The following is a 26298-nucleotide window of genomic DNA, read 5'->3' as shown; positions in this document are numbered from 1 at the left end:
TTCTAAAGATTGTCCCCTGTTTATTGGAGTAAACTGTTGTGCAGATGAATATTTCTCAGATCTCTTAGGTTGATTTCTTTTATTTTCAATTGCTTTATCTTGCCTTAGATATGGTGATATTTTGTTTTGCTTACATAGGGAAATCTATGTTCATTCACAATGGGAGGTGAGAAGAGGTTGGTCAAGGGGTTGTGTGAAAAGCAGTTTAAATCATCCAGGCTCAGACAGTCAGAAAGGATGAATACTGGTACTCACTCTAGTGATAGAATAGAATGAGGTTGATGACAAGGGGCACTTAGTTATTGCAGTAAAATTTAATGTATATCATGTTTTCCCTCTCTGAATTTATCATGGCAACCAAAAATGAGTACACAGTCTTTTTTTATTATTATACTTTAAATTCTGGGATACATGTGCAGGACGTGCAGATGTGCTACGTAGGTATACACATGCCATGGTGGTTTGCTGCACCCATCAACCCGTCATCTATATTAGCTATTTCTCCTAATGCTATCCCTCCCCTAGACTCCTACCCCCTGACAGGCCCCAGTGTGTGATGTTCCCCTCCCTGAGTCCATGTGTTCTCATTGTTCTCATAAACTCCCACTTATGAATGAGAACATGCGGTGCTTGGTTTTCTGTTCCTGTTTTAGTTTGCTGAGAATGATGGTTTCCAGCTTCATCCATGTCCCTGCAAAGGACATGAACTCATCCTTTTTTATGGCTGCATAGTATTTCATGGTGTACATGTGCCACATTTTCCTTATCCAGTCTATCATTGATGGGCATTTGGGTTGGTTCCAAGTCTTTGCTATTGTGAATAGTGCTGCAATAAACATACGTGTGCATGTGTCTTTATAGAAGGATGATTTACAATCCTTTGGGTATATACTCAGTAACGGGATTGCTAGGTCAAATGATATTTCTGGTCCTAGATCCCTAAGGAATCACCACACTCATCCACAATGGCTGAACGAATTTACACTCCCACCAACAGTGTAAAAGCATTTCTATTTCTCCACATCCTCTCCAGCATCTGTTGTTTCCTGACTTTTTAATGATCACCACTCTAACTGGCATGAGATGGTATCTCAATGTGGTTTTCATTTGCGTTTCTCTAATAACCAGTGATGATGAGCTTTTTTTCATGTTTGTTGGATGCATAAATGTCTTCTTTTGAGAAGTGTTTGTTCACATCCTTTGCTCACTTTTTGTGGGGTTGTTTTTTCTTGTAAATTTGTTTAAGTTCTTTGTAGATTCTGAATATTAGTCCTTTGTCAGATGGATGGATTGCAAAAATTTTCTCCCATCTTGTAGGTTGCCTGTTCACTCTGATGATAGTTCCTTTTGCTGTGCAGAAGCTCTTTAGTTTAATTAGATCCCATTTGTCAATTTTGGCTTTTGTTGCCATTGCTTTTGGTGTTTTAGTCATGAAGACTTTGCCCATGCCTATGTCCTGAATGGTATTGCCTAGGTTTTCTTCTAGGGTTTGTATGGTTTTAGATCTAACATTTAAGTCTTTAATCCATCTTGAGTTAATTTTTGTATAAGGTGTAAAGGAAGGGGTCCAACTTCAGTTTTCTGCATATGGCTAGCCAGTTTTCCCAATACCATTTATTAAATAGGGAATCCTTTCCCCATTGCTTGTTTTTGTCAGGTTTGTCAAAGACTAGATGATTGTACATGTGTGGTTGTATTGTAGATGTTATTTCTGAGGCCTCTGTTCTGTTCCACTAGTCTATATTATCTGTATTGGTACCAGTACGATGCTGTTTTGGTTACTGTAGTCTTGTAGTATAGTTTGAAGTCAGGTAGCATGATGCCTCCAACTTTGCTCTTTTTGCTTAGGATTGTCTTGGCTATGCGGGCTCTTTCTTGGTTCCATATGAACTTTAAAGTCGTTTTGTTTGTTTGTTTGTTTGTTTTTCTAATTCTGTGAAGAAAGCCATTGGTAGTTTGACGGGGGTAGCATTGAATTTATAAATTACCTTGGGCAGTATGGCCATTTTCACGATATTGATTATTTCTATCCATGTTCATGAAATGTTTTCCATTTGTTTGTGTCCTCTCTTACTTCCTTGAGCAGTGGTTTGTAGCTCTACTTGAAGATGTCCTTCATATCCCTTGTAAGTTGTATTCCAAGGTATTTTATTCTCTTTGCAGGAATTGCGAGTGGGAGTTCACTCATGATTTGGCTCTCTGTTTGTCTATTATTGGTGTATAGGAATGCTTGTGATTTTTGCATTGATTTTGTATCCTGAGACTACTGAGGTTGCTATCAGATTAAGGAGATTTTAGGCTGAGACAATGGGGTTTTCTAAATATATAATCATGTCATATACAAACAGAGACAATTTGACTTCCTCTCTTCCTATTTGAATACCCTTTATTTCTTTCTCTCGCCTGATTGCCCTGGCCAGAACTTCCAATACTATGTTGAATAGGAGTGGTGTGAGAGGGCATCCTTGTCTTGTGCCGGTTTTCAAAGGGCATGCTTCCAGCTTTTGCCCATTCAGTATGATATTGGTGTGGGTTTGTTATAAATAGCTCTTATTATTCTGAGATACATTCCATCAACGCCTAGTTTATTGAGAGTTTTTAACATGAAGGGCTGTTGAATTTTATTGAAGCCCTTCTCTGCATCTATTGAGATGATCATGTGGTTTTTATCATTGGTTCTGTTTATGTGCTGGATTACGTTTATTGATTTGCATATGTTGAACCAGCCTTGCATCGCAGGGATGAAGCCAACTTGATCATGGTGGATAAGCTTTTTGATGTGCTGCTGGATTCAGTTTGCCAGTATTTTATTGAGGATTTTTTTGCATCAATGTTCATCAGGGATATTGGCCAGAAATTTTCCTTTTTTGTTGTGTCTCTGCCATGTTTTGGTATCAGGATGATGCTGGCCTCATAAAATGAGTTAGGGAGGAGTCCCTCTTTTTCTATTGTTTGGAATAGTTTAGAAGGAAGGTACCAGCTCCTCTTTGTACCTCTGGTAGAATTTGACTGTGAATCCATCTGTTCCAGGGCTTTTTTTGGTTGGTAGGCTATTAATTACTGCCTCAATTTCAGAACTTGTTTTTGGCCTATTCAGGGATTCGACTTCTTCCTGTTTTAGTTTTGGGAGGGTGTATGTGTCCAGGAATTTATCCATTTCTTCTAGATTTTCTAGTTTATTTGCACAGAGGTGTTTATAGTATCCTCTGATGGTAGTTTGTATTTCTATAAGATCAGTGGTGATATCCCCTTTATCATCTTTTATTGTGTCTATTTGATTCTTCTCTCTTTTCTTCTTTATTAGTCTGGCTAGTGGTCTATTTTGTTAATCTTTTCAAAAAACCAGCTCCTGGATTCATTGATTTTTTGAAGTTTTTTTCGTGTCTCTATCTTCCTCAGTTCTGCTCTCATCTTAGTTATTTCTTGTCTTTTGCTAGCTTTTGAATTTGTTTGCTTTTGCTTCTCTAGTTCTTTAATTGTGATGTTAGAGTGTCGATTTTAGATCTTTTCTGCTTTCTCCTGTGGCCATTTAGTGCTATAAATTTCCCTGTACACACTGCTTTAGCTGTGTCCCAGGGATTCTGGTGTAGTGTGTCTTTGTTCTCATCAGTTTCAAAGAACTTACTTATTTCTGCCTTAATTTCATTATTTAGCCAGTAGTCATTCAGAGAAGTTGTTCAGTTTCCATGTAGTTGTGTGGTTTTGAGTGAGTTTCTTAATGCTGAGTTCTAATTTGATTGCACCGTGGTCTGAAAGACTGTTTGTTATGATTTCCATTCTTTTGCATTTTGAGGGTGCTTTACTTCCAATTATGTGGTCGATTTTAGAATAAGTGCTATGTAGTGCTGAGAAGAATGTATATTCTGCTGATTTGGGTGGAGAGTTCTACAGATGTCTATTAGGTCTGCTTGGTCCAGAGGTGATTCAAGTCCTGAATATCCTTGTTAATCTTCTGTCTCGTTGATCTCTCTAATATTGACAGTGGGGTGTTAAAGTCTCCCACTATTATTGTGTGGGAATCTAAGTCTCTTTGTACGTCTTTAAGAACTTGCTTTATGAATCTGGGTGCTCCTGTATTGGGTGCATATATATGTAGGATAGTTAGCTCTTCTTGTTGCATTGATCCCTTTACCATTATGTAATGCCCTCGTCTCTTTTGATCTTTGTTGGTGTAAAGTATGTTTTATCAGAGTCTAGGATTGTAACCCCTGCTTTTATTTGCTTTCCATTTGCTTGGTAAATATTCCTCCATCCCTTTACTTTGCGCCTGTGTGTGTCTTTGCACATGAGATGGGTCTCCTGAATACAGCACACCAATGGGTCTTGACTCTTTATCCAATTTGCCAGTCAATGTCTTTTAATTGGGGGCATTTAGCCAATTTACATTTAATGTTAGCATTGCTATGTGTAAATTTGATTCTGTCATTATGATGCTAACTTGTTATTTTTCCCATTAGTTGATGTGGTTTCTTCATATTGTTGATGGTCTTTACAATTTGGTATGTTTTCACAGTGGCTGGTACCAGTTATTCCTTTCCATGTTTAGTGTTCCCTTCAGGAGCTCTTGTAAGGCAGGTCTGGTGGTGACAAAATCCCTCAGCATTTGCTTGTCTGTAAAGGATTTTATTTCTCCTTCACTTATGAAGCTTAGTTTGGCTGGATATGAAATTCTGGGTTGAAAATTCTTTTCTTTAAGAATGTTAAGTATTAGCCGCCACTCTCTTCTGGCTTATAGGGTTTCTGCAGAGAGATTCACTGTTAGTCTGATGGGCTTCCCTTTGTGGGTTACCTGACCTTCCTCTCTGGCTGCCTTTAACATTTTTTCCTTCATTTCAACCTTGGTGAATCTGACGGTTATGTGTCTTGGGGTTGCTCTTCTCAAGGAGTATCTTTGTGGTGTTCTCTGTATTTCCTGAATTTGAATGCTGGCCTGTCTTGCTAGGTTGGGGAAGTTCTCCTGGATAATATCTTGAAGAGTGTTTTCCCACTTGGTTCCATTCTCTCCAGCACTTTCAGGTACACCAATCAAACGTAGATTTGGTCTTTTCACATAGTCCCATATTTCTTGGAGGCTTTGTTCATTCCTTTTCATTCTTTTTGGTCTTCATGCTTTATTTCATTAAGTTGATCTTCAATCTCTGATATCCTTTGTTTCACTTGATCAATTTGGCTATTGATACTTGTGTATGCTTCATAAAGTTCTTGTGTTGTGTTTTTAGCTCAATCAGGTCATTTATGTTCTTCTCTAAACTGGTTATTCTAGTTAGAAATTCCTCTAACCTGTTTTTCAAGGCTCTTGCTTCCTTGCATTGGGTTAGAACATGCTCCTTTTGCTTGAAGGAGTTTGTGATTACCCACCTTCTGAAGCCTACTTCTGTCAATTTGTCAAACTCATTCTCCATCCAGTTTTGTTCCCTTGCTAGCAAGGAGTTGGGATCCTTTGGAGGAGAAGAGGCATTCTGGTTTTGGGAATTTTCAGCCTTTTTGTGCTGGTTTTTCCTCATCTTCGTGGATTAATCTATCTTTAGTCTTAGATGTTGGTGACCTTTGTATGGGGTTTTCATGTGGACGTCCTTTTTGTTGATGTTAATGCTCTTCCTTTATGTTTCTTAGCTTTTCTTCTAACAGTCAGGCCCCTCTGCTGCAGGTCTACTGGAGTTTGCTGGAGGTCCACTCCAGGGTCTTTAAAAGCCCCTTCTCAGTTGAGGCAATGGCTTCTGGTGTGGCTACTTGTCCCAAGGAGAAGTCAAGAACAAGAACCCCATAGTGTTCTCCTCTTTGTGTGCACTTTGATGCATTATCTTCCAGAGCTTCTGTTACAATTAAGATTTACCCTCCCAAACCCTGCTTCAGAGTCCTCCAACTCAACGGTAGTACCTACCGATCTCAGTTAAGGAGGTTCACATGGTTCAACTACCTTTTTTCCTTTCACTTATTTGTAAGCTGCTCCTTTTCATCCAATGAATGCCTGACCGGGTTTCACATGTACCGTCTTTGACAGGAACATGGTGCCCTCACCTGGTTTACAATACAATACATATTGTTCCTTCTTTTTTGTATTCCTTTGATAATATGCTATGTCCAAGGTATCATCTCCATCTAGAAGTCCTATTGCTTGCTTTTAAAGTAAAGGTAGCAATAGTTTAGTTTGTCTATCTGAGACTAGATCCAAAGTTGACTCTGCTGTTCTGGAACTCATATTCAAGAGATGGTATTCTCAACTCACCCTTCATTACAAGAATAATTAACTGTTGATCCAAACTGGGTATCTGTGTTTATATGCACCATTCCATTGAAGGGTTCTGGAGGAGTTCCACATGATTTTCCTAGGGGGAAGAAGCAGAATTTGGGATTAAGTGTAGAGTTCAACTTACCTTTGTTTGTAAGGTTCAAACTGGAGTGTGGCATACTAAACAGCATATACAGTTCCAATTGTTTAATGGAATTGACTGCTTTGAAGAAACTTGGCAGACAACTTCAGAACCATGCAGCTACAGAACACCACTTTCAAAAAGACTACCTTACATCTCCCAATAAAAGTTATGTATGGGCTCACGCTTGTAATCCTAGCACTTTGGGGGGCCAAGGCAGGCAGATCTCCTGAGGTCAGGAGTTCAAGACAAGTCTGGCCAACATGGCAAAACTCCATCTCTACTAAAAAATACAAAAATTAGCTGGGCGTGGGGATGGGTGCCTGTAATCCCAGCTACTCAGGAGACTGAGGCAGGGAGACTTGCTCGAACCCAGGAGGTTGCAGTGAGCCAAGATCGCACCACACTCCGGCCTGGGTGACAGAGTGAGGCTCCATCTCAGAAAAAACAAACAAACAACAACAACAACAACAAAAAACACAACAACAGAAACAAAACAAAAAACAAAACAAAACAAGTCATTTATGGCTAAAGTGTTGTACTATCATTCCACCAGCCAAAATCAAAGGCCTCAAAATTTGAGATGTCTCCCCTATTTTTAGTTAGCCAAGCACAGTTCACTGTAACCCACATAAATTTCTTTTGTATCCCTGTTTCATTCATTTCATGGTTTCAGCCATCAAGGATGATCTACAGTGAATATAAATTTTCTCTCTAATTCTTTTGTGAGAGCCATTCTCATGAAATGAGCATCTAGTCAAGGTTCAGGAACTCTGAGCAATAAAAAGGGGTGATGCATAAGACCACCCTTTATCAAAATACTTTGGGCAAATATAGACATCTTGCCTCCAAAATTTGAGCAAATTGAATCAAATCCCACACTGTTTTTACTGTTGTTGTTTGTAGAGATGGGGTTTGGGCAACCCCAGGCTGGTTGCGAGCTCCTGAGCTCAAGCTGTCTGCCAGCTTTGGCCTCCCAAAGTGCTGGGATTACAGGCATGAGCCACCAAGCCTGGTCCCATCTATGCCTTAAGAGACATGAAGTAGTTCCCAGGGAGGGGTTACTTACGTCTACAGTTGTCTTCAACACTTGACCAGACCAAGTTTTCTAGGCAGGAGATAGAGAACATTCTCCCAAAATACCCAGGATGGCATTCATAATTCAAAGATGTCCCAACTGGAAACTCAAAGTCATTAATTGGGATTGTAGGACTGGCAAATGGAAACTGCTCTGGGGTTTTACAGTGACCTGGAGAACAAAACCACAGGAATATCAAAGTTAGCAGAGAGACTTCCACCCTACCTCCTGTTTCTCTCTAATTAAGCTGATAGGTGGATCACAGAAACAGACTTACAAAAATAGCAAAAGATTTTCTTCTCTTTGATATTACCTTGGCATAAACTTTTCAACGGCATCTACTCAGTGGAATTTTTTTTTTTTTTTTTTTTTTTTTTTTTTTTTTTTACTATTTGGAAGATCACTCAGCTTTCTGATCTTTCTTCCCTTATTTCACCAAAACAAGAACTCCAGCTTGTAGTTTCATATGTCAGACCTCCTGTCGGAGTGCCTATATCCTCAGTTAACCGCTCAAATGCTCATGTATTTGTGCTAATTCACTCATGAGTAGCAAGACATATTTTATTATCTCTCTCCATCTACTCCATTCTCAGGGTGCCCAGCATAAACTGCCTCTCTGGCCTTTCATAGCAGATACCCGTTGTAGTGAGTTGAATTATGTTCTCCCAAAAGATATCTCTACCTAAAACCTCGGAATAGAAACTTATTTGTAATAATGGTTTTTCAGATAGAATTAAGGTTAGCATCTTGAGATTAGATCATCTTTTACTTAGAGTGGGCCCTAAATCCAATGACTGGTGTCCCTATCAGGGAAAAAGTGGAGGGATTTGAAATATAGAGACACAGGGGAAAAGGCTATGATGGAGGCAGGGATTGGAATGATGCATCCACAAACCAAGGAATACCAAGGAATTCCAGGAACCAGCAGGAGCTGGAAGAAGTAAGGAATTGGTTATTTTCTAGAGCCTTAGAAGATGGGAAAATACCCCTGCCAACATCTCAATTTCAGACTTCTAGCCTACAAAACTGTGAAATAGTAAGTTTCTTCTGTTTTAAGCCACCTAGTTTGTGGTAATTTGTTACAGCAGCCCTAGGAAACTAATACAGTGTTGTTCTTCTGATGCTAAACCACTCATTTAAAGATAAAACAAAATAGGCTGGGCATGGTGGCTCACGCCTTGTAGTCCCACCACTTTGGGAGGCCAAGGCAGGTGGATTGCTTTAGCCCAGGAGTTCAAGACCAGCCTGGGCAACATGACGAAAACCGGTCTACATAAAATACAAGAATTAGCTGGGCGAGGTGGCATGCACCTGTGGTCCCAGCTATTTGGGAGGCTGAGATGGGAGGCTTGCTTGAGCCAGGGAGGTTGAGGCTGCAGTAAACTATAATTGCACCACTCTACTCTAGCCTGGGCAAAAGAGCAAGACCCTCTCTCAAAAAAAAAAAAAGTACATACACACACAAAAACAAAACAAAACAAGAACCAGAACAAAACAGACTAAGCCATCAGCCTCCTGTAAGAAGCTATGTCTTCTTTTTGAGAGAGTATATTGTGTGCTGTGTATTTTTACTTTTTTGTTTTACAATTTTTTAATTTTATTTTTTATAGAGATAGGATCTTGCTGTGTTGGCCAGGTTGGTCTTGAACTCCTGGCCTCAAACAATCCTCTCACCTCGGCCTCCAAAAGCGCTGGGATTATAGGTGTGAGCTACTGTGCCCAGCCATGTGCTACATATTTTCAAATACAGTCTGAACTCCACTCCCTTCCTTTTGGAGAAGACTTCCTCCATCTGTTCATTCATTAAGACTTCACTGGGGTCTAGGCATTTGCATTAAAAAAATTTACTGGATTCTGATGAGTAGCACTCAGTTGGAGGGTAAAGGTAACAGACAGGTTAAATGCCTGTCATCAGGGTTAGCCTTTTCACCTTGGCTTGTTCTTCTCTCTCAGGGCTTCCCTGTGGATAATGGAATATTCCAAGGCTGGTGCCACATCCCTAATCTCCTACAGCTTCTGTTCTGGAAAAGACCTAATATTTGCCCTAAAGGACTAGGCGACTTCTCCCCCTCCTTAGGAAGAAACAGACTCTTCCTTTTCCTACTCTTTTCTTTGGGCTACTGTTTCCTTGCTTCTTACCCTGAGTGGAACAGTTCAAGTACAAAGATTGAGACGACCTGGAGGCAAGCTGACAAGTGGACAAACGTTAAGTCAAGACGAAGAGAGTCTTTTTGGTTACTTAGCCCATGCAGCAGAACACTAGTTTAAAACCTTAGCTAAATAATATCCACATTTTCAATTTTGAACTTTGCATGCCCATGTACCCCTCATGAACTTATGGAGAGTGTCTGTCAATTATACAGATACTGGTTAGTGTTCATAGGCAGTTGTTTTCATGTCCTCTCCAGTGAATACATTTTTCCTCCTGAATTACATCACTGCACCCTACTACCTTCCCTCCACCCCTCCCCTCAGTCCCATTACCCCACCCTCTTCCACTCCTCCAGCAAGAAGAGTTCTCATCTTATAGATTTAAACATACCTTGGCACTGCTGAAACCCATCTGTTTTAGCTATGGTATGTAATTTTGTCATGTCCACTTATGACAAAGTTAAGCTCACAAAAACATACCATAGTCTTATTACAGAAACATGAGGGATGGGTCCAGATATTCTGAACCCATTTAGGATATGTGGAAACAGATACTGACCAGCACGAACAGAAAGTTCACAGCGAGGGGCGGGGCTGCTCCAAACCCCATTCCCTTGAGGGTCACTTGTGCAGCGGATGGTGCTCTCCCCAATGAGGTTGAAGGTCATCCCTCTGTCTGGGTGGGGGTCACATGTGTAAGATATTTCTTTTCCATAGGGAATATCTCCAAGGAGAGCTCCTGTGTGTCTCCCATTAAGGATAGCTGGAGGATTTGGACAAAAGATATCTAGAAAGAAAACAAGAGCTCTCAATTCCATAAAAAATTTTAAATTATTATCCAAGGTGATTCTACAGTTGTCATACTGTGACTGTGTTGCCAATTAAGCATACTTTTTTTCTTAAGGAAAGTAGAAACTGCAAAATAAATGTATTAGACCTCTGCTAAGATGGAGCTAAATGAAATGACGACTAAATCAATGTTTATTACAAAAGCCATTGCCAAATTAAGCATCCTAAATTTTTCAGATAGTTAATATTTCTGAATAATAAAGGGTATATTCCTTTAAAGTAAATAAAAATCTTCATAGTCACATTAAAGGGGAATCATCCATTAATTCAACAAGCATTTTTTGAATATCTGCTGTATGTCAAGTACTGTTTTAAGCACAAGATAAATATGATCTTTGACATCAAGAATCTTCATCCTAGAGACATCTTTCTAAAATATATTATGCATTTATTATTTGTATATCAGTGATTTAATTTTTCTTGATGATGCCAGATTATGATTTTCAAAATAAAGATGAAAGATTACAGTAATGCTGTCAAATGAAATAAAATATACTGTGTACTCCTATATATGTTTCAAAAGGCTCAAGAATGTTATGGTTTTTTGAGATACTCATTGGTTTTTAAAGGTTTTTTTTTTTCCCCCACTAAACAAACACATTTATTCCTTGGAATGCCTCTATTTGGGGACATCCTTCCCCTTTCTAATTTGCTTTGAATTTGGAAAGAGGATATTACAGTTTAAAAGAATTATAGATAAACTAATCAAAGGTTAAAATAGCTTAACCAATGTTTACACTCTAGTAAGCAATTTCAGATATATGTTGGGTTCATTAGGGTATTTTCTCTTTCTTTTCTTTCATACTTCTTAACTATTCCAGGGAAGTTAAGATTGTCAAATAGCTGACTTCCAACAATGTAAGATGAAATTATCAAGTTTCATCGTATAAATCAGTACAAGACATTGAAATAATTTAAGGCAAAGTATTCATTTGAGCGAAATTCTATTGTACACTTGTATTTTTAATAGCTATGATCAGAAGGGGAACCAATATCCTGATTAATTTAGTGAAGAAGTAAATGGATAGATTGGACATAGTAGTGTTTCTGGTTTTAACGCACTATTTTCTGCCCTCTTAAAAATCAAAAGCAACCCCCTTGCTGCCATTTCCCTCTCCAGCTATAGTCCTATTTCTACTCTCTTTACATGAAAACTCCTCTAAGATACTGTTTATGATCTGTTACAGTTCCTCTGTTTATTCTCCCTAGAATTCATTCCAATCAGTGTTTGCCAGTACTCCACTGAAACTGCCACTTGTTACCTCCAAGTTGCTAAACCCAAAGATCAATTTTCTGTTCTCACCTAATTTGACCTCTCTATGGAATTTGACACAGTTGATTAATCTAGTCCTTTAAAGGAATTTACACCCTTGGCTTCCAGGGCACCTCACCCTCCTGTGTTTTCTCTTATTGCAGTGGCTGCTTCATTATAATCCCCTTTGCTGATTCCTTCTCACCTTTTCAACTCTTAATCCTGGACATCCAGGCTCAGTCCATGCATCTGTTCTCTAGCAGCACTCACTCCCTAGGTGAAGATCTCTTTCAGTCCTGATTTCAAGCATAGCAGATACAATGAGGGCTTCTACATATCTGTGGGCAGTCTGGGACTCTCTAACATATCCATCTGGATATCTAAGAGGAACACTAAAATTATGTCCCAAGAGTAACTTTTGATTTTCCCCTTCCCAAACTTCACACAGTCCCCTGCATTTCAGCTAAGGCAAATTCTACCCTGGCGGTTGCTCTGGCCAAAAACCTAGAAACTGTTTATGATTCTTCTCTTTCTTTCACACCCTCTATCTAAGCACCATCACCAAATTCCGTCATCTGCACCTTCAAAATATATCCAGAATTTGATCACTTCTCATCATCATCTTTCCCAATTGCTATCCTGGGCCAACATCTCTGATGAGATTGCTGCAACAGCCTCCCAGCGTGAACCCTCAGGTACACCCAGAGGTTTGCTTGACTACAATTGCCTTTTGGGCCCTCAGCTACTTTCTCAATTGAGAGCACTGACTCAATTAAGAGCATTTTCTTAATAACACTTAGTATCATTTGAACATTTCTATTCATGTCTTTGATTTTTATCTTTATCCTTGCACAAAAATCTAAACATGGACTTATCTGTCTTATTTATAGGCATATTCCCAGTTCCCAGAAGATTGCTTGGCACATAGTAGGTACTCAAATAATTTTCTGTTGAAAGAATGAGTATGTGACTAAATGGATGATTGAGGGAAGAACTGAAAAGTTGAAGTATGACTATTACTTTTGACAGGAAAGAAGAGAAAAATTTAGCCCAGCATCTTACCATACATTTATTTCTATGAAGCATTTCTCTCTATTTATAGCACAGACTCTCCTCATAAATATTTATAGGAGGGTACCCAAAACACATGATTCTCAGGTTTATTTTTCCCCAAAACGTTGCTTGTATCTATTCCAACAAAGAACTATTTCTATCAAAAGTAGGCATAAACAGCGGGACCAACAGTAGATAATCCCATGGGGCAAACCACATTAAGAAAAAAAACAAAGAGAAAGATGCAGACTGAACAAGTATTCCATCTACTCACGTTCACACACAGGAACACTGTTATTCCAAAGGCTTCTCATTCCAACCAAGACACAATGACTAACGGAGCTGCCCTTTAAGCGAAACCTAAAGAACAAAGCAGTAGTGGCTGGGTGAATGCACCATTTCTCTCTTCCCTTCATTGACAGATCTCAACCTCCTCCCTGAGAATTCGTAAGTTAATTAACATTTTACTGCTCAAGCTAAAGCACAGTTGAAAATGCTCAACTCACTTAGTTTCTCATTGACAGGGGCTCAGAAGCAAAATCTTTTTGGAAAAAGTGTAGCTTTCAGTGAGGACAAAGCAATAACAGCTGGTGAAGTTGTCAATCATACATAATTGGATTTTAGAATATTTCTACTTACTCTTTCATTCCTATTCCAAATTCCACTATTTATTTGTTTAAAAGTTTTTTGAAATACACTTTGCATGCTATTTTATCTTATACACAACTTTCTCTTATATATCAAACTTTTCTTAACAACCCCCTAGAATAGTTATTTATCTCTTCATGTCTGCAAATTATTATTTATTCGTATATCTAATGTTCCGTATTTGTATATATATACTTTTTTTTTCAAGATCTGTTGTATTCTTCCCATTGTTTTTTCTTTGTCCCTTACTGGAAGCTGCACATTTTCCAAAATGATTTTACTTCTGAGCCTCTATAAGTGAGAAATCAAATGAGTTGAGCTTTTTGCTTTTTAAACTTCTGTTCATGGATCCAGCTGGTTCATACCATACTTTCCAATCATTGTTTCAGATATTAGTCTCCTCTAGTACTTCTTTTCCACTAGGCCAGTCCCCTTTTGTGGACTGGTGATTGTATTTCTGTTTATACTTGACACTGAGTTATATGTGCCATTTTTTCTTCATCTCTTTATCTCTTGATAGTAGTGTCACTTAGTCCCTACCCTTATTTTAAAACTACACTTCCAGAAGTTAATCTCCCTGGGTTCTTCTTTTCCTAGGTCAGCCCTCTTTTTGGATTGATCCTTGAGCTCAAGAGTCACTCTCCAGTGCTAAGTCCTTGATCTTAATTCTGGGTCACACTCACCCTTCATCACAGACAAAGGACACCTTTGCCCCAAGCTGGAGATTAAATGGAACTAGCACACGGCCATGATGGAGTTGACCCAAGAAGTCATCACAGGATTTCACTAGAAGAAGAAAAAAAGAGAAAATAGGAGTAAGACCTCCATGTGCGGGGTAAAGAGAGCAATCTGGAAGCTAGAGAGTTGAGGCACCTGCACATCTGGGGGCTTCAGGGCTCCAGTCTCCCTGGGGCGTGCAGTGCAGAGACGCAGCCCCTCTGAGGTCATAGCCGGGCTCACAGCTGTAGAACACTTCCTGCCCAGGTGAAAATTTGTCCTGATGACTTGCGGTATGCTCACCATGCAGGATTTCTGGAGGTGGCTGACACACTGTGGAAAGGACAGTTCCAGAGCACTTGTTACTTACGGGGGAATTTCCTATGCTTCCTGAAGGCCTCATAGCTAGTCAGACATAGAGAAATAGAACCCAATTCTCCCTAGCACAAGGCCCCAAATTCACTTGTAAATCTACAGGGCATGAGGTATTTTCTCCTAGCTCTGGCTATCCAATGTGGAGTTATTAGTATTGGTGGATTCTCCATCTACATATTTCCTAGGAAGGTAATCCCGATTTGTACCATTGTTAGTCAGGTAATGAGACTGTCACCTGAGACCAAGTCTGTTCTACAGATTTCCCCCAATTTCTCTGATTGCACACCAATGACTAAAGTACAGTCATACTGTTTCTGGACAGGCAAGCCCCCAAATCGGGGCTTACTCTGGAAGGGTTCTTGCCTCACCCAGGAAAGAATTCAGGGATGAGCCAGTGGTGCCACACAACAATCTTTTAGTGAAGGGCGCTGCCACTTGCAGAGCAGGGCTAACTCACAGACAGTGCACTCAGAGTCAGCAACATAAGGGCTGCTGGCAGCCAACTGTATTTATACTCCTGTAAACCTGTTTCAGTTACATGTAAATTAAGGAATGGATCAATGCAGATTGAGGGGCGAGTTATTTAGAACTTTCCAGGAAAAGGGTGGTAACTTCTAGGTCGTTGCCATGGCATTTGTAAACTGTCATGGTGCTGATGGGACTATGAGGGCAGCTAGCAATTGCTTTCATCGCCATCTGCTGGTTCCTGCTGTTTTTTCACTTCATCCTGTCTGGGCCAGAGCCTGTTTTGGTCAACAGGATTGTGACCAGAACACAAGCCCTGCCCATCTCCTGCCTCAACACATCCGTCTTTATATCCCTTTATCTGTTCGTCTTCCCAGCTCAGTGGTTGCACAAGGCTAACATGGGTTGGTAGAAGAATTGTAAGCTCTTTCTCTGTCCCTACGTATCAGCCATAACACCTCCCACTCAGCTGCTAAGCCAGCTATTGTGGCATCAGTAGACAAGATGAGCCATCAAAAACATAAGCCCTTAAATAAACCAGTCCTTTGTCACCAGAGGCATATTATTTGGAGAGTATTTGACTCAACATCTGCCTTTATTTATAGTCATGTTCATTCATGCTTAGGGCATCAGAACCCATTTTAACATCAACCTAATCTATACTTCATTAAAGATGAATTTAGAAATATTTAACTGGCTTTGAACAAGTTACTTTCACTCTTGACTTAGACTCCTAGGGATAAAATGTAGGATGTGGATGGCTTGAGCCTAGGAGTTTGAGGCTGCAGTGAGCCATGATTGTATCACTGTACTTCAGCCTAGGCAACAGAGTGGGACCTCAACTCTAATAAATAGTTTTTAAATAAAATAAAATAAAAAATAAAATGTAGGAGGCAGACCATTGTAGACAAACTCTAAGGTCTTTGTCTCTATTATGAGGCTATGATTTCTATCTTTGTAAGCCAGTCTCTTTCTTTCACCAATGGATGCTGATAGAAGTATGGCAAGAGACAAAACATTCAGACTCTGGGGTCTAACACACCTGCCTTTTAAAATCTTGGGTGTCTCACTTAGAACATGTGACTTGGCTAATTTATTTAACCTCTGAAAGACCAAGCTGATGTCACTATTAAATGGATAATACAACAGCACAATTTCAAACTGTTGTTGTAAACAATGAATGAGAAAATGCATATAAAGTGCTTAGTGCACAGTTGACCATAAAGTCCATATAATTTTTCAATATAATTGAGAGAGATTGCAGCTGTTACTTTGCCCTGAGAATTGATTAATAAGTCAGTCCAAAATAGCTTTTTTCTTGGCTAATTAAGGTCTTGCTTTTCAAAATGAAGACACATATGCATGGGTGCATGCACACCCCCGATTCTTAATTTCATGCTTCTTCCCCCAAAACTTACTTTCCCACCCTCCTCACCACACATCCCTCCCCCTGAACAAATACTGATCTCCTGATCCAACAGCAATGCATGTCATTTGCAGGGACCTTCTAGGCCTCAGTCACACTCACCCCTGGAGCAGCTTGGTAACTCTGGCTCCCATTTGTTCAGGGCCTGGCATTGCACACGGCGGGGTCCTTTCATGACAAAGCCAGGCTGACACCTAAACTCCACAACTTCATTTAAGGAAAATAAGCTTCTGTTGATAGATACCAATATTCCATTTTCCACATTTGGAGGCGTACATTTGTTAGGTATAATGCACTGAGGGGCCGGGCCGCTCCAGATGCCCACTTGGCCATCTTTGCTGGTGCAGTATATGGAGGGCTCACCCACGAGCTCAAACAGCTTTTTCTTTCCGCTTCCAAGATTGCAGCGGTAGGTCACCACAGATCCGTAGTGAAAATACTCTCTGTTGGTGCTAATGAAATCTCCATTGGTGATGGCTGGGGGTAGCCCACAAGGAATTCCTGGAAAAGGAGACAGCAAGTTAACCAAAACAAAACCTTGGGACAGAGTCTTGCGGTCACCCAGGCTGGAGTGCAGTGCACCATCTCGGATCACTGCAGCCTCCACTTCCGAGGTCCAGCAATCCTCCCACCTCAACCTCCCGAGTAGCTGGGATCACAGGCATGCACCACTGTGTCTGGTTTATTTTTCTATTTTTAGTAGAGATGGGGTTTGGCCATGTTGGGCAGGTTAGTCTTGAACTCCTGGCCTCAAACAATCTGCTTGCCTTGGACTTTCAAAGTGCTGGGATTATAAGCGTAAGCCACTGCATCCAGCCTGGTTTCTAATAATTACACTTTATAGTAAATTTTGCTAACAGTTTTTTTTAAATTCCAAATTACCAGAAGTAAATATTGACAATATTATTCTCATCTAATATTTGCTAATGTACAGACATGTTCTTACAGTTGTAAAATATTATGAGTTCTGTTCTACTCAGTTAGCCTTATTTCACTAAATGTGTCTACATATTATTAGAGCCCACTTTTTTTTTCTTGTTTTTTTTTTTTTTTGAACAGAGTCTCACTCTGTTCCCCAGGCTGGAGTGCAGTGGCATGATCTTGGCTCACTGCAACCCCCATCTCCCAAGTTGAAGCGAGTTTCCTGCCTCAGCTTCCTGAGTAGCTGGGATTAGAGGCATGCAGCACCACACATGGCTAACTTTTGGATTTTTAGTAGAGATGGAGTTTCACCATATTGACCAGGCTGGTCTCGAGCTCCTGACCTCAAGTGATCTGCCCGCCTCAGCCTCCCAATGTACTGGGATTACAGGCATGAGCCACTGCGCCTAGCCTATAGTCTATGTTTTTATTTCTCCTGCTAAATGAGAATTTAACTATGTTATCTCACCATTATTAATTTAGTTCTCTCTCTATAGAAGGCACTTGCCTTTGTGGTATTGGATATTAATATAATAAAGCATATAGCATAGCATTTTTTTTGAGACAGGGTCTTGCTCTGCTGCCCAGGCTGAAGTGCAGTGGCCCGATGATGGCTCGTTGCAGCCTCAACCTCTCTGGCTCAAGCAATCCTCCCACCTCTCAGTCTCCCGAGTAGTTGGGACTATAGGCGTGTGCTACCATGCCCGTTTGAGTTTTGTATTTTTTGGAGAGACAGGGTTTCACCATGTTGTACAAGCTGGTCTCGAACTCCTGTACTCAAGCTATCTGCTCACCTAGTCCTCCCAAAGTGCTGGGATTACAAGTTTGAGTCACCACACGTGGCTCAGTATAGCATCTTTATTAAATAATAAGACAAAAAACTCTGGCAGAACTAATAAAGACAAAGCACAAATATATAATATTACATAGAATAAACAAGATACTTACAGATTCAGAAGTAATAAAAATAACTGGATACTGATCTACAGCCATACCACCCTGAATGCGCCCAATCTCGTCTGATCGTGGAAGAACTGAATACTGTGTCCTACTGTACTGTGGGGCAGTGCCCAGCCAGTATGTTGACCTTCTATAAAGTTGGTTCCTACTTATCTTCCCACCAACTGGGTTTGAAATTGCTGATTTCCTCACACCATCACCAAATGCAGGATTATACACATTTTATATTCCTTTTTAGCTTGCAATTGCTCATTCCCTTTGCTCCCCAAAATGTAGAAAGCTCATCTTCCAAACAACTCACAGGGAAGACGGCATGATCCTGTTTAGACAAAGAATAAGAAGGAAGAAAGAGCTACATGGCTTGAATATCCGATGTGATACTAAGAGCTTGCAGAGAGGATATAGGGTTTATTTCACTGACTTTGTATTTGTTGACTTCACTGAAGAAAATGCTCTTCAAACTGCGGGTGTTCAACCAACAGAGGAGGAAATTGGGGGCTGTTTAAATGAGCTCAAGACTAGTTTAAAATAAATTAGACCTTGAGATAAGAAAAAAACAAAAACGCATTTCTAGGTGAAGGTGGAAGTTTGGGATACTGTGAGCCATTCTAAGGATATGACTGGATTCTTCAAATATCAGAAGGATACCATTTCCAAGAGGCATGAGATTCATTCTTTGTGATTCTAGGAGGACAACTCTAGGATTAAACGGTGGGGTGAATGGGGAAAGAGACTTCAACTCACGTTGACAAATTGGCGGCTTCGTGCTCCAATGGGCTGTATTGCCTGAGATGACACATTCAGCAGATGAGTGACCAATGAGTCGGTGCCTAAAGGCAAACAGTGGAAAATAATTGTGCTGTACATGCCTCATCAATGTCCTCACAGCATGCATATATGGCAAACCAGAAGGATTACAATGTAGGAGAAGTCTAAGGCCTAGCCTAAACTTTACCTGTTGTTCCCAGCTTTTCTAGTTCTTTTTCCTATTCTCTCATTGAAAGAGATATTTTTGCTCTAACTTCTCCTGGCCCACTTTGCTTCTTAATATGTTGGCTTCATTGTGGACTGTACCTGGCACCAAAATAAAACAATTATTTTGTAGACCTGTTTGACAATTTTTTTTCATAAATTCTATTTTCTTTAAATACTATTTCTGCCATTTTTTGTTTGCATTTTCCCGTAATTTGTGTGTGTGTGTGTGCATAATACTATGTCATCTTACTTGAGACATGTTTTTTATAAATACAAGATTTGTTGCTGTTGATCTTGTCTAGGAGACTTTGTCTTTCAACAAGAAGATTAAACCACATGTATTGAGATAAATGATACATTTGATTTGCTTTCATCATCATTCTTTCACTGCCTTTTTCACTGATTTCATGATGCCCAATGATGAGGATGTGGAGAAAGCAATGAATAAAATGACCTGACCCAAACATGAGGGGGCTTATTTCTGGTGGAGGAGATAAATGCATTCCTTGCCTTTTCCTTCCCTCTCGCTTGCTATATGGAAGAGATAAATTCAGCTGTTTTAGTCATTCTAATAATTTGGAAATTAAACTTCGTATGTTTTCCAATGAGGAATTTCATTTTATACGTGTGCATGTATATTATAAATATGCACACAACAGATATTTAAATCTATTTTCTCCATTTTAGACTGAAACTCTATATAGTCAGTCTACTTATCTTTTCTGTAATGTAAGTCTAGCCTACCTTTTGTTACTGTCTCACATTTTCTGGTTTTATTGATATGTTCTATGAGTTTAGAGAGATTATTAATAAATTATGATTACATTGCCAAATTTTTATGTGTACTTTTTTTTTATTGTTGTTTTTTCTTTTTACCAATATCCTATCTTATTGAAATTTCTTTTGGAATTCATCATTCTCCTTTTTAAAAATTTGCTCATGAATTGCCTGGGAAGCATACTTAAATGGTACAATTTTTGTGTCTTTGCTTATCCTTTAATGTGTGTCTGGAGCCTCTAGGTGTGAATATTAGCTTGGTGCAATAGAAATGCTACCTTATACCATTTCGTGTTGTATAGAATCAATGTGGTGCCAATAAATTTACTTCTTTTGCGGGTATTATATTTTCACATTTTATTTCTGGACTCTGAGTTTTTTTCTCTATCCCTGAAACACAGAAGTTTCCCTAGTGATGGCTAGGTATGGGCTTATATGTTTACCCTTCTAGAATTTTTGTTACATGTATTTTGAATCCTGACACTGTGTTACATATGTCTTTCCTTTTTGGAGACAGGATCTCATTCTGTCATCCAGGCTGGAGTGCAGGGGTGCCATCATGGCTCACTGAAGCCTCAGCCTCCTGGCCTCAGGTGATCCTCCCACCTCAGTCTCCTCCCTAGTTGTGACTACAGGCACACACCACCACGCCCAGCTAATTTTTATACTTTTTTGTAGAGATGGGGTTTTGCCATGTTGCCCAGGCTGGTCTCGAGCTCCTGGGCTCAAGTGGTTCTCTTGTCTCAGCCTCTCAATGTGTTGGGATTACAGGTGTGAGCCACTGTGCCTGCCTGTCTTCTCCTTTTCAGCTTTCCCCGCTGCATTCAGGGAAAATTTGGTTAACTCCTCTTACTCTTTGCTTTAATTTTCTGCAATATTCATTGTGAGATATATATATATATATATTTATGTATATATATATATATATTTATGTATATATATATCACATGTATGAAATGAAATATATAAACCCATGGAATACATATATTCATTCACATACAAACTTCATGGCTAGTTTCACAGAAGTATTTGTACAATTGAATCTTGTTACCAATATGAAAAGGAGAGTGTTCTGAAAGTTTGCCTGGTTTCTTGGCAGTAAATCTCTTTTGTAAAATTTCTCCGGATTTTTCAGACTGGTCTCTTTTACATGTATTTCCTGTTTCTAGTCATAAGCTCAATGGTTTTGTGCTGTATGCCTTAGAGAGGTTCCCCCCTTATTCAGCAATGCAAGATGAGGAGGGTACAGTCAGGAAACTTATCAATTGTATTTAAAAACGCTCAAAAAAAAAAAGTAAAGGAGATATTGGATTTATTCTAATTTTACTTTGTCAGATTCTATGTGCTATGGTCTGTGAGGTCTAGGCTGGCATATGTGCTGGACACCACAATTCTCCTTTCAGTATTGGTTGCGGTGGCACAAATGTAGCCCTTATTCACTACCTGGCTTAGCTGTTCCAGTGAAGAGTGACATTGAGGCAGAGCCTCGACTGTGGGCTGAGCAAGGCTGAGCACCAACAGCTGGGCTGTGCGCTGTGAGCACCTGACGCTTGACATTTTCAAAGGGGCTCTGTTGTAGGTTGAAGTGTCTCCCCCAGATATGTTGAAGTCTTAACCCCCAGTCTCTGTGGATATGATCTTATTTGGAAATACAGTCTTTGCAGATGCAATCAAGTTAAGATGAGGTCATTAAGTTAGGCCCTAATCCAATGTGACAGGTGTCATAAAAAGGGAAAACTTTGAACAGAAACATGCACAGAGAGGAGAACAGCATATGAGGACACAGACCCAGAGGGAAGATGGCCATGCGAGGACCGGGACAGAACAAATTGGAGTTCCACTGCCACACGCCAAGGAAAGCCTGGGGCTCCAGAAGCTGGAAGACGCAATGAAGGATTCTACCCTACAGGATTCAGAGGGAGCATGGCCCTGCCAACACCTCGATTTTGGACTCCTATCCTCTAGAACAGAACTCCAAAAACTTCTGTTGTATTAAGCCGCCCATTTTGTGTTACAGACATTCCTCAAGGATCTTGCAGGTTCAGTTCCAGAACACCACAATAAAACAAATATCACAACAGATGAGTCATATGAATTTTTTGATTTCTCAGTGAGTCTAAAAGTTGTGTTTGTACTATATGGCAGTCTATTAAGTGTGAAATAGAATTATATCTGAAAAAAGTCATACTTAAAAAAATGGTTTATTGATAAAAAATGCTAAGGATTATCTGACCTTCAATCAGTCGTAATCTTTTTGCTGGTGGAGGGTCTTGCCTCAAGGCTGATGGCTGCTGACTGCTCAGGGCGGTGGTTGCTGAAGGCTGGGGTGGCTGTGGCTATTTCTTAAGCTGAGACAACAATAAAATTGCTGTATTGATTGACTCTTTCACAAAAGATTTTTCTAGCATGCAATGCTATTTGATAACATTTTACCCTCTGAACTGCTTTCAAAATTGGAGTCAATCCTCCCAGATACTGCTGCTGCTTTGTCAACTAAGTTTATGTAATATTCTAAATCCTTTGTGGTCATTTTCACAATGCTCATGTCATCTTCACCAGGAAGAGACTCCACCTCAAAAAAATCACTTTCTCTGCCCTTTCACAAGAAGCAACTCCTCATCTGTTCAAGTTTGATCATAAGACTGTAGCAATTCAGTCACATCTTCAGGTTCCATTTCTGACTGTAGTTCTCTTGCTATTTCTACCACATCTGCAGTTATTTCCTCCGCTGAAGTCTTGAACCTCTCAAAGTCAGCCATGAGGGTTGGAATTAACTTCTATCAAACTCTTGTTAATGTTGATATTTTAACCTCTTCCCATGAATCATGAATGTTCTTAATGATATGTAGAATGATGAATTCTTTCCAGCAGTTGTCAACTTACATTGTTCAGATCCATCAGAGGAATTACTGTCTGGGAACTGGCCTTACAAAATGTATTTCTTAAATAATGAAACTTGAAAGTCAAAATTACTCCTTCAGCCATGGTCTGCAGAATGGCTGCTGTGGTCAGCAGGTAGGAACACTCCATTCATCTCTGTGTCCATCTCCATTACAGCTCTTGGTTTTTTAGGTATAATGTCAATAAGCAGTAATATTTTGAAAGAAATCTATTTTTCTGAGCACTAGATCTCAACAGTGGACTTAAAATATTCAGTAAACCATGCTGCAAACATATTTCTGTCGTCAGGCTTTGTTGTTCCATTTATAGACACAGGCAAAGTACATTTAGCATAATTCTTAAGGGCCCGAGGGTTTTTAGAATGGTCAGTGAGCACTGGCTTCAACTCAAAGTCACCAGCGGCATTAGCTCCTAAAAATCAGCCTATCCTTTGAAGCTTTGAACCCAGGCATTGGCTTCTCCTCTCTAACTATGGAAGTCCAACAGATGGCTGTTTTGTCTACATGGAAAATCTGTTATTTAGTGTAACACCTTCATCCATGATCTTAGCTAGATCTTCTAGATAACTTGCTGCAGCTTCTACATGAGCACTTGCTGCTTCACCTTGGATCTTTATGTTATGGAGAGGGCTTCTTTCCTTAAACCTCAGGGACCAAATTCTGCTAGCTTCCAGCTTTTATTCTGCAGCTTCCTCACCTCTGGCAGCCTTCACAGAACTGAAGAGTTAGGGCCTTGCTCAGGATTAGGCTTTGGCTTCAGGAAACGTTTCTAGTTTGATCTTGTATCTAGAGCATTAAAACTTCTTCCCTATCAGCAATAAGGCTGTTTCTCATTTTGTTATTCATGTGTTCACTGCAATAGCACTTTATATTTCCTTCAAGTACTTTTGATTTGCCTTTACAACTCTCTAGCTGTTTGGCACACGATGAATGGCTTTGGCCTATCTTGGTTTTCAACATATCGTCCTCAGTAAGCTTAATCATCCCTAGCTTTTGACTTCAAGTAAGAGATGCATGACTCCTCCCTTCATGTCAACACTTAAAGGCCAGTGTAGGGCTATTAAGTGGCCTAATTGTAGTATTATTGTGTCTCAGGGATTAGGGAGTCCTGAAGAGAGGGAGAGAGAAGGAGAATGTCTAGTCCATGGAGCAGTCAAAGCACGCACATTTATTGATCAAGTTTTCTGTCTCATATGGGTGCAGTTTGTAGGGACCCCAAACAATGACAATAGTCACATGAAAGATCACTGATGACAGATCACTATCACAGACATGATAATAATGAAAACATCTGGGATATTGTGAGAATAATCAAAATGCTACACAGAGACACAAAGTGAACACACGCTGTTGGATAAATGATGCGACTGACATACTTATCGTAGCGTTGCCACAAGCCTTCAATTTATAAAAAGCATAACATCTGCAAAGTACATTAAAATGAGGAAGGACTGTACTTTCTGAGGGCAGCCCAAGCAAGTGATCATGCTGTTATCATTAAGATTTGTTCTCTCACACAGCCACTACATGCCCTTCCCTTTCTTCCAGCAATGTCTACTCTGGATTAGGGTAGTTTGTGGGCTTTGACTACTATACTTCTAATTATTTTTCCTTCCCATCCGGTGAACGGCATACTCTTTATATGTGCATTGCCCTGGTTTCCAGCAAGGATACAGATATTCCCCTAATCTTCTCCTATCGTTGTTCATTTCAATCAGGAGTTAACACCTGTGTTCAAACCTCTTAAGAGCAGGTGGCAGTAGCCTAGTTTCCTTCCTGAGATGTGGCTAGAAGGTAGTATTGCTGTGCTGGACTTTTAAACCAAGAGATGTTGCTGCCAACTCACCCTGTAGTACAAGAATAGTTGATTCTGGATCCAACCTGGATGTCTGTGATCACGTGCACCATGCCATTCACTGGATCTGGAGGAGTTTTACATGATTTACCTATGGGAAAGAAAGTGTTTTGGAGCCAGGTAGAGTAATCAGGACTCTCTTCAGTAAGTAAGGTCTCCATCAACATGTAGCTTGCTGAAGAAAATACGCAGTTCTGATGGTTCCACAGATTTTGCCACCTTGAGAAAACTAATCAGAGCGCCTCAGGATCAGCCACCTACTAAGCCCCACTTTGAAAAAGACCTTCCCTCCAGATCTATCTAGATCTAGATTTAGATCTGTGTAGAGACCTTGCATCCCTTATCAGAATGTAAAAGTCACTTATTGCATTAGTTACTACCAATATATTTCAAAGTTTGCAAAGGATTTCTTCCCACCTTGTTATTCAAACAGAATTTGTCTTCTTACACCATTTTTTCCCCCCTGATCTAGTCACTTATTATTTTTCTTCCCATAGGGAATGAAGGTTTTCTCTACAACTGTTTCTTGAAACAGTCTCTTGAAGTGAGCATTTCAAGCAATAATCAAGGATGACCTACAAGAAAAGCTCTTACATCCACCTATCTGAACACTTTTCAAAAAAGGTTTCTCATATCCCACATTTGAAAACATTCAATAAGAAGCTTTTGCAGACATGGGAAAGATCCAATGCAAGTTTACTCACGTTTACAGACATCTTTGGGACTCGACCACACCAGGTTATCCAGACATGTGATAGAGAACGGCCTCCCGTAGTACTCAGGACGGCATTCGTACTTTAAAGATGTCCCAATGGGAAAGTCAGATGCATTGGTTTGGGTTTTCAACTTAGCAAACAGAAAATGATCCGGGGCATTACAGTGACCTAGAGACCAAGAAATCAAGAATATCTGAGTTAATAAAAATATACCCAATGTGCTTCCTCTTTTCTCTTCTGGGGTAGATTGATGCCAGAAGAAAAGAAACTCTTAGTTATAAAACAAAAAACAAAAAACAACAAAACACACACACACACACATAACTTGCCTGTAAAATGGAAGGGAAAGTTCCATTAGCATAGGCTTATAAGGAAGTATATTACCTGGAAGATTAGTCTGTTATCGGGTCTTTCTACTCATATAATTTATATATTTTAATTTTTACTTTTTTTTTTCTATTTTTAGTAGAGTTGGAGGTTCATCCTGTTTGCAGGCTGGTCTGGAACTCCTGACCTCTAGTGATCCACCCGCCTTGGCCTCCCAAAGTGCTGAGATTACAGGTGTGAGCCACTGTGGCCAGCCTATTTTCATTGTTTTTGAGATAGGGTCTCACTCTGTCACCCAGGCTGGAGTGCAGTGGCACAGTCTCAGCTCACGGCAACCTCTGCCTCCCAGGCTTAAGTGATCCTCCCATCTCAGCCTCCCGAATAGCTGGGAACACAGGCAATTGCCACCACGCTCAGCTAATGTTCATCTAATTTAATGTAAATATAGCTCTGATTTAATTTTTCACATTTTTAGGAAGCCA

At 39.9% G+C, this 26298-nt stretch overlaps 1 protein-coding gene across 4 annotated transcripts in view; it reads right to left on the bottom strand.

The window, feature by feature from the left end:
* CR1 (complement C3b/C4b receptor 1 (Knops blood group)) overlaps nt 1-26298 on the bottom strand; it is a 133167-nt gene that overhangs the window by 48238 nt on the left and 58631 nt on the right. For 2 of the 4 annotated variants that reach the window (XM_065532037.2, XM_065532042.2), the window contains exons 18-27: nt 25478-25657; nt 24765-24864; nt 19011-19096; nt 16488-16886; nt 14276-14452; nt 14086-14188; nt 13029-13114; nt 10160-10387; nt 7441-7620; nt 6227-6326 (exon numbers count right to left, since the gene is read on the bottom strand). In XM_065532037.2, coding sequence (XP_065388109.1) covers nt 6227-6326; nt 7441-7620; nt 10160-10387; nt 13029-13114; nt 14086-14188; nt 14276-14452; nt 16488-16886; nt 19011-19096; nt 24765-24864; nt 25478-25657 — 1639 coding nt within the window. Of the gene's footprint in view, nt 1-6226; nt 6327-7440; nt 7621-10159; nt 10388-13028; nt 13115-14085; nt 14189-14275; nt 14453-16487; nt 16887-19010; nt 19097-22254; nt 22367-24764; nt 24865-25477; nt 25658-26298 lie in introns of those variants that run through there. The other 2 variants (XM_065532049.2, XM_074035148.1) reach the window with 2 other exon arrangements.

The sequence above is a fragment of the Macaca fascicularis genome, chromosome 1 (genome assembly GCF_037993035.2).
Source record: "Macaca fascicularis isolate 582-1 chromosome 1, T2T-MFA8v1.1".
In the NCBI taxonomy this organism is placed as follows: Eukaryota; Metazoa; Chordata; class Mammalia; order Primates; family Cercopithecidae; genus Macaca; species Macaca fascicularis.
This window is presented reverse-complemented; position numbering and strand designations above follow the sequence as displayed.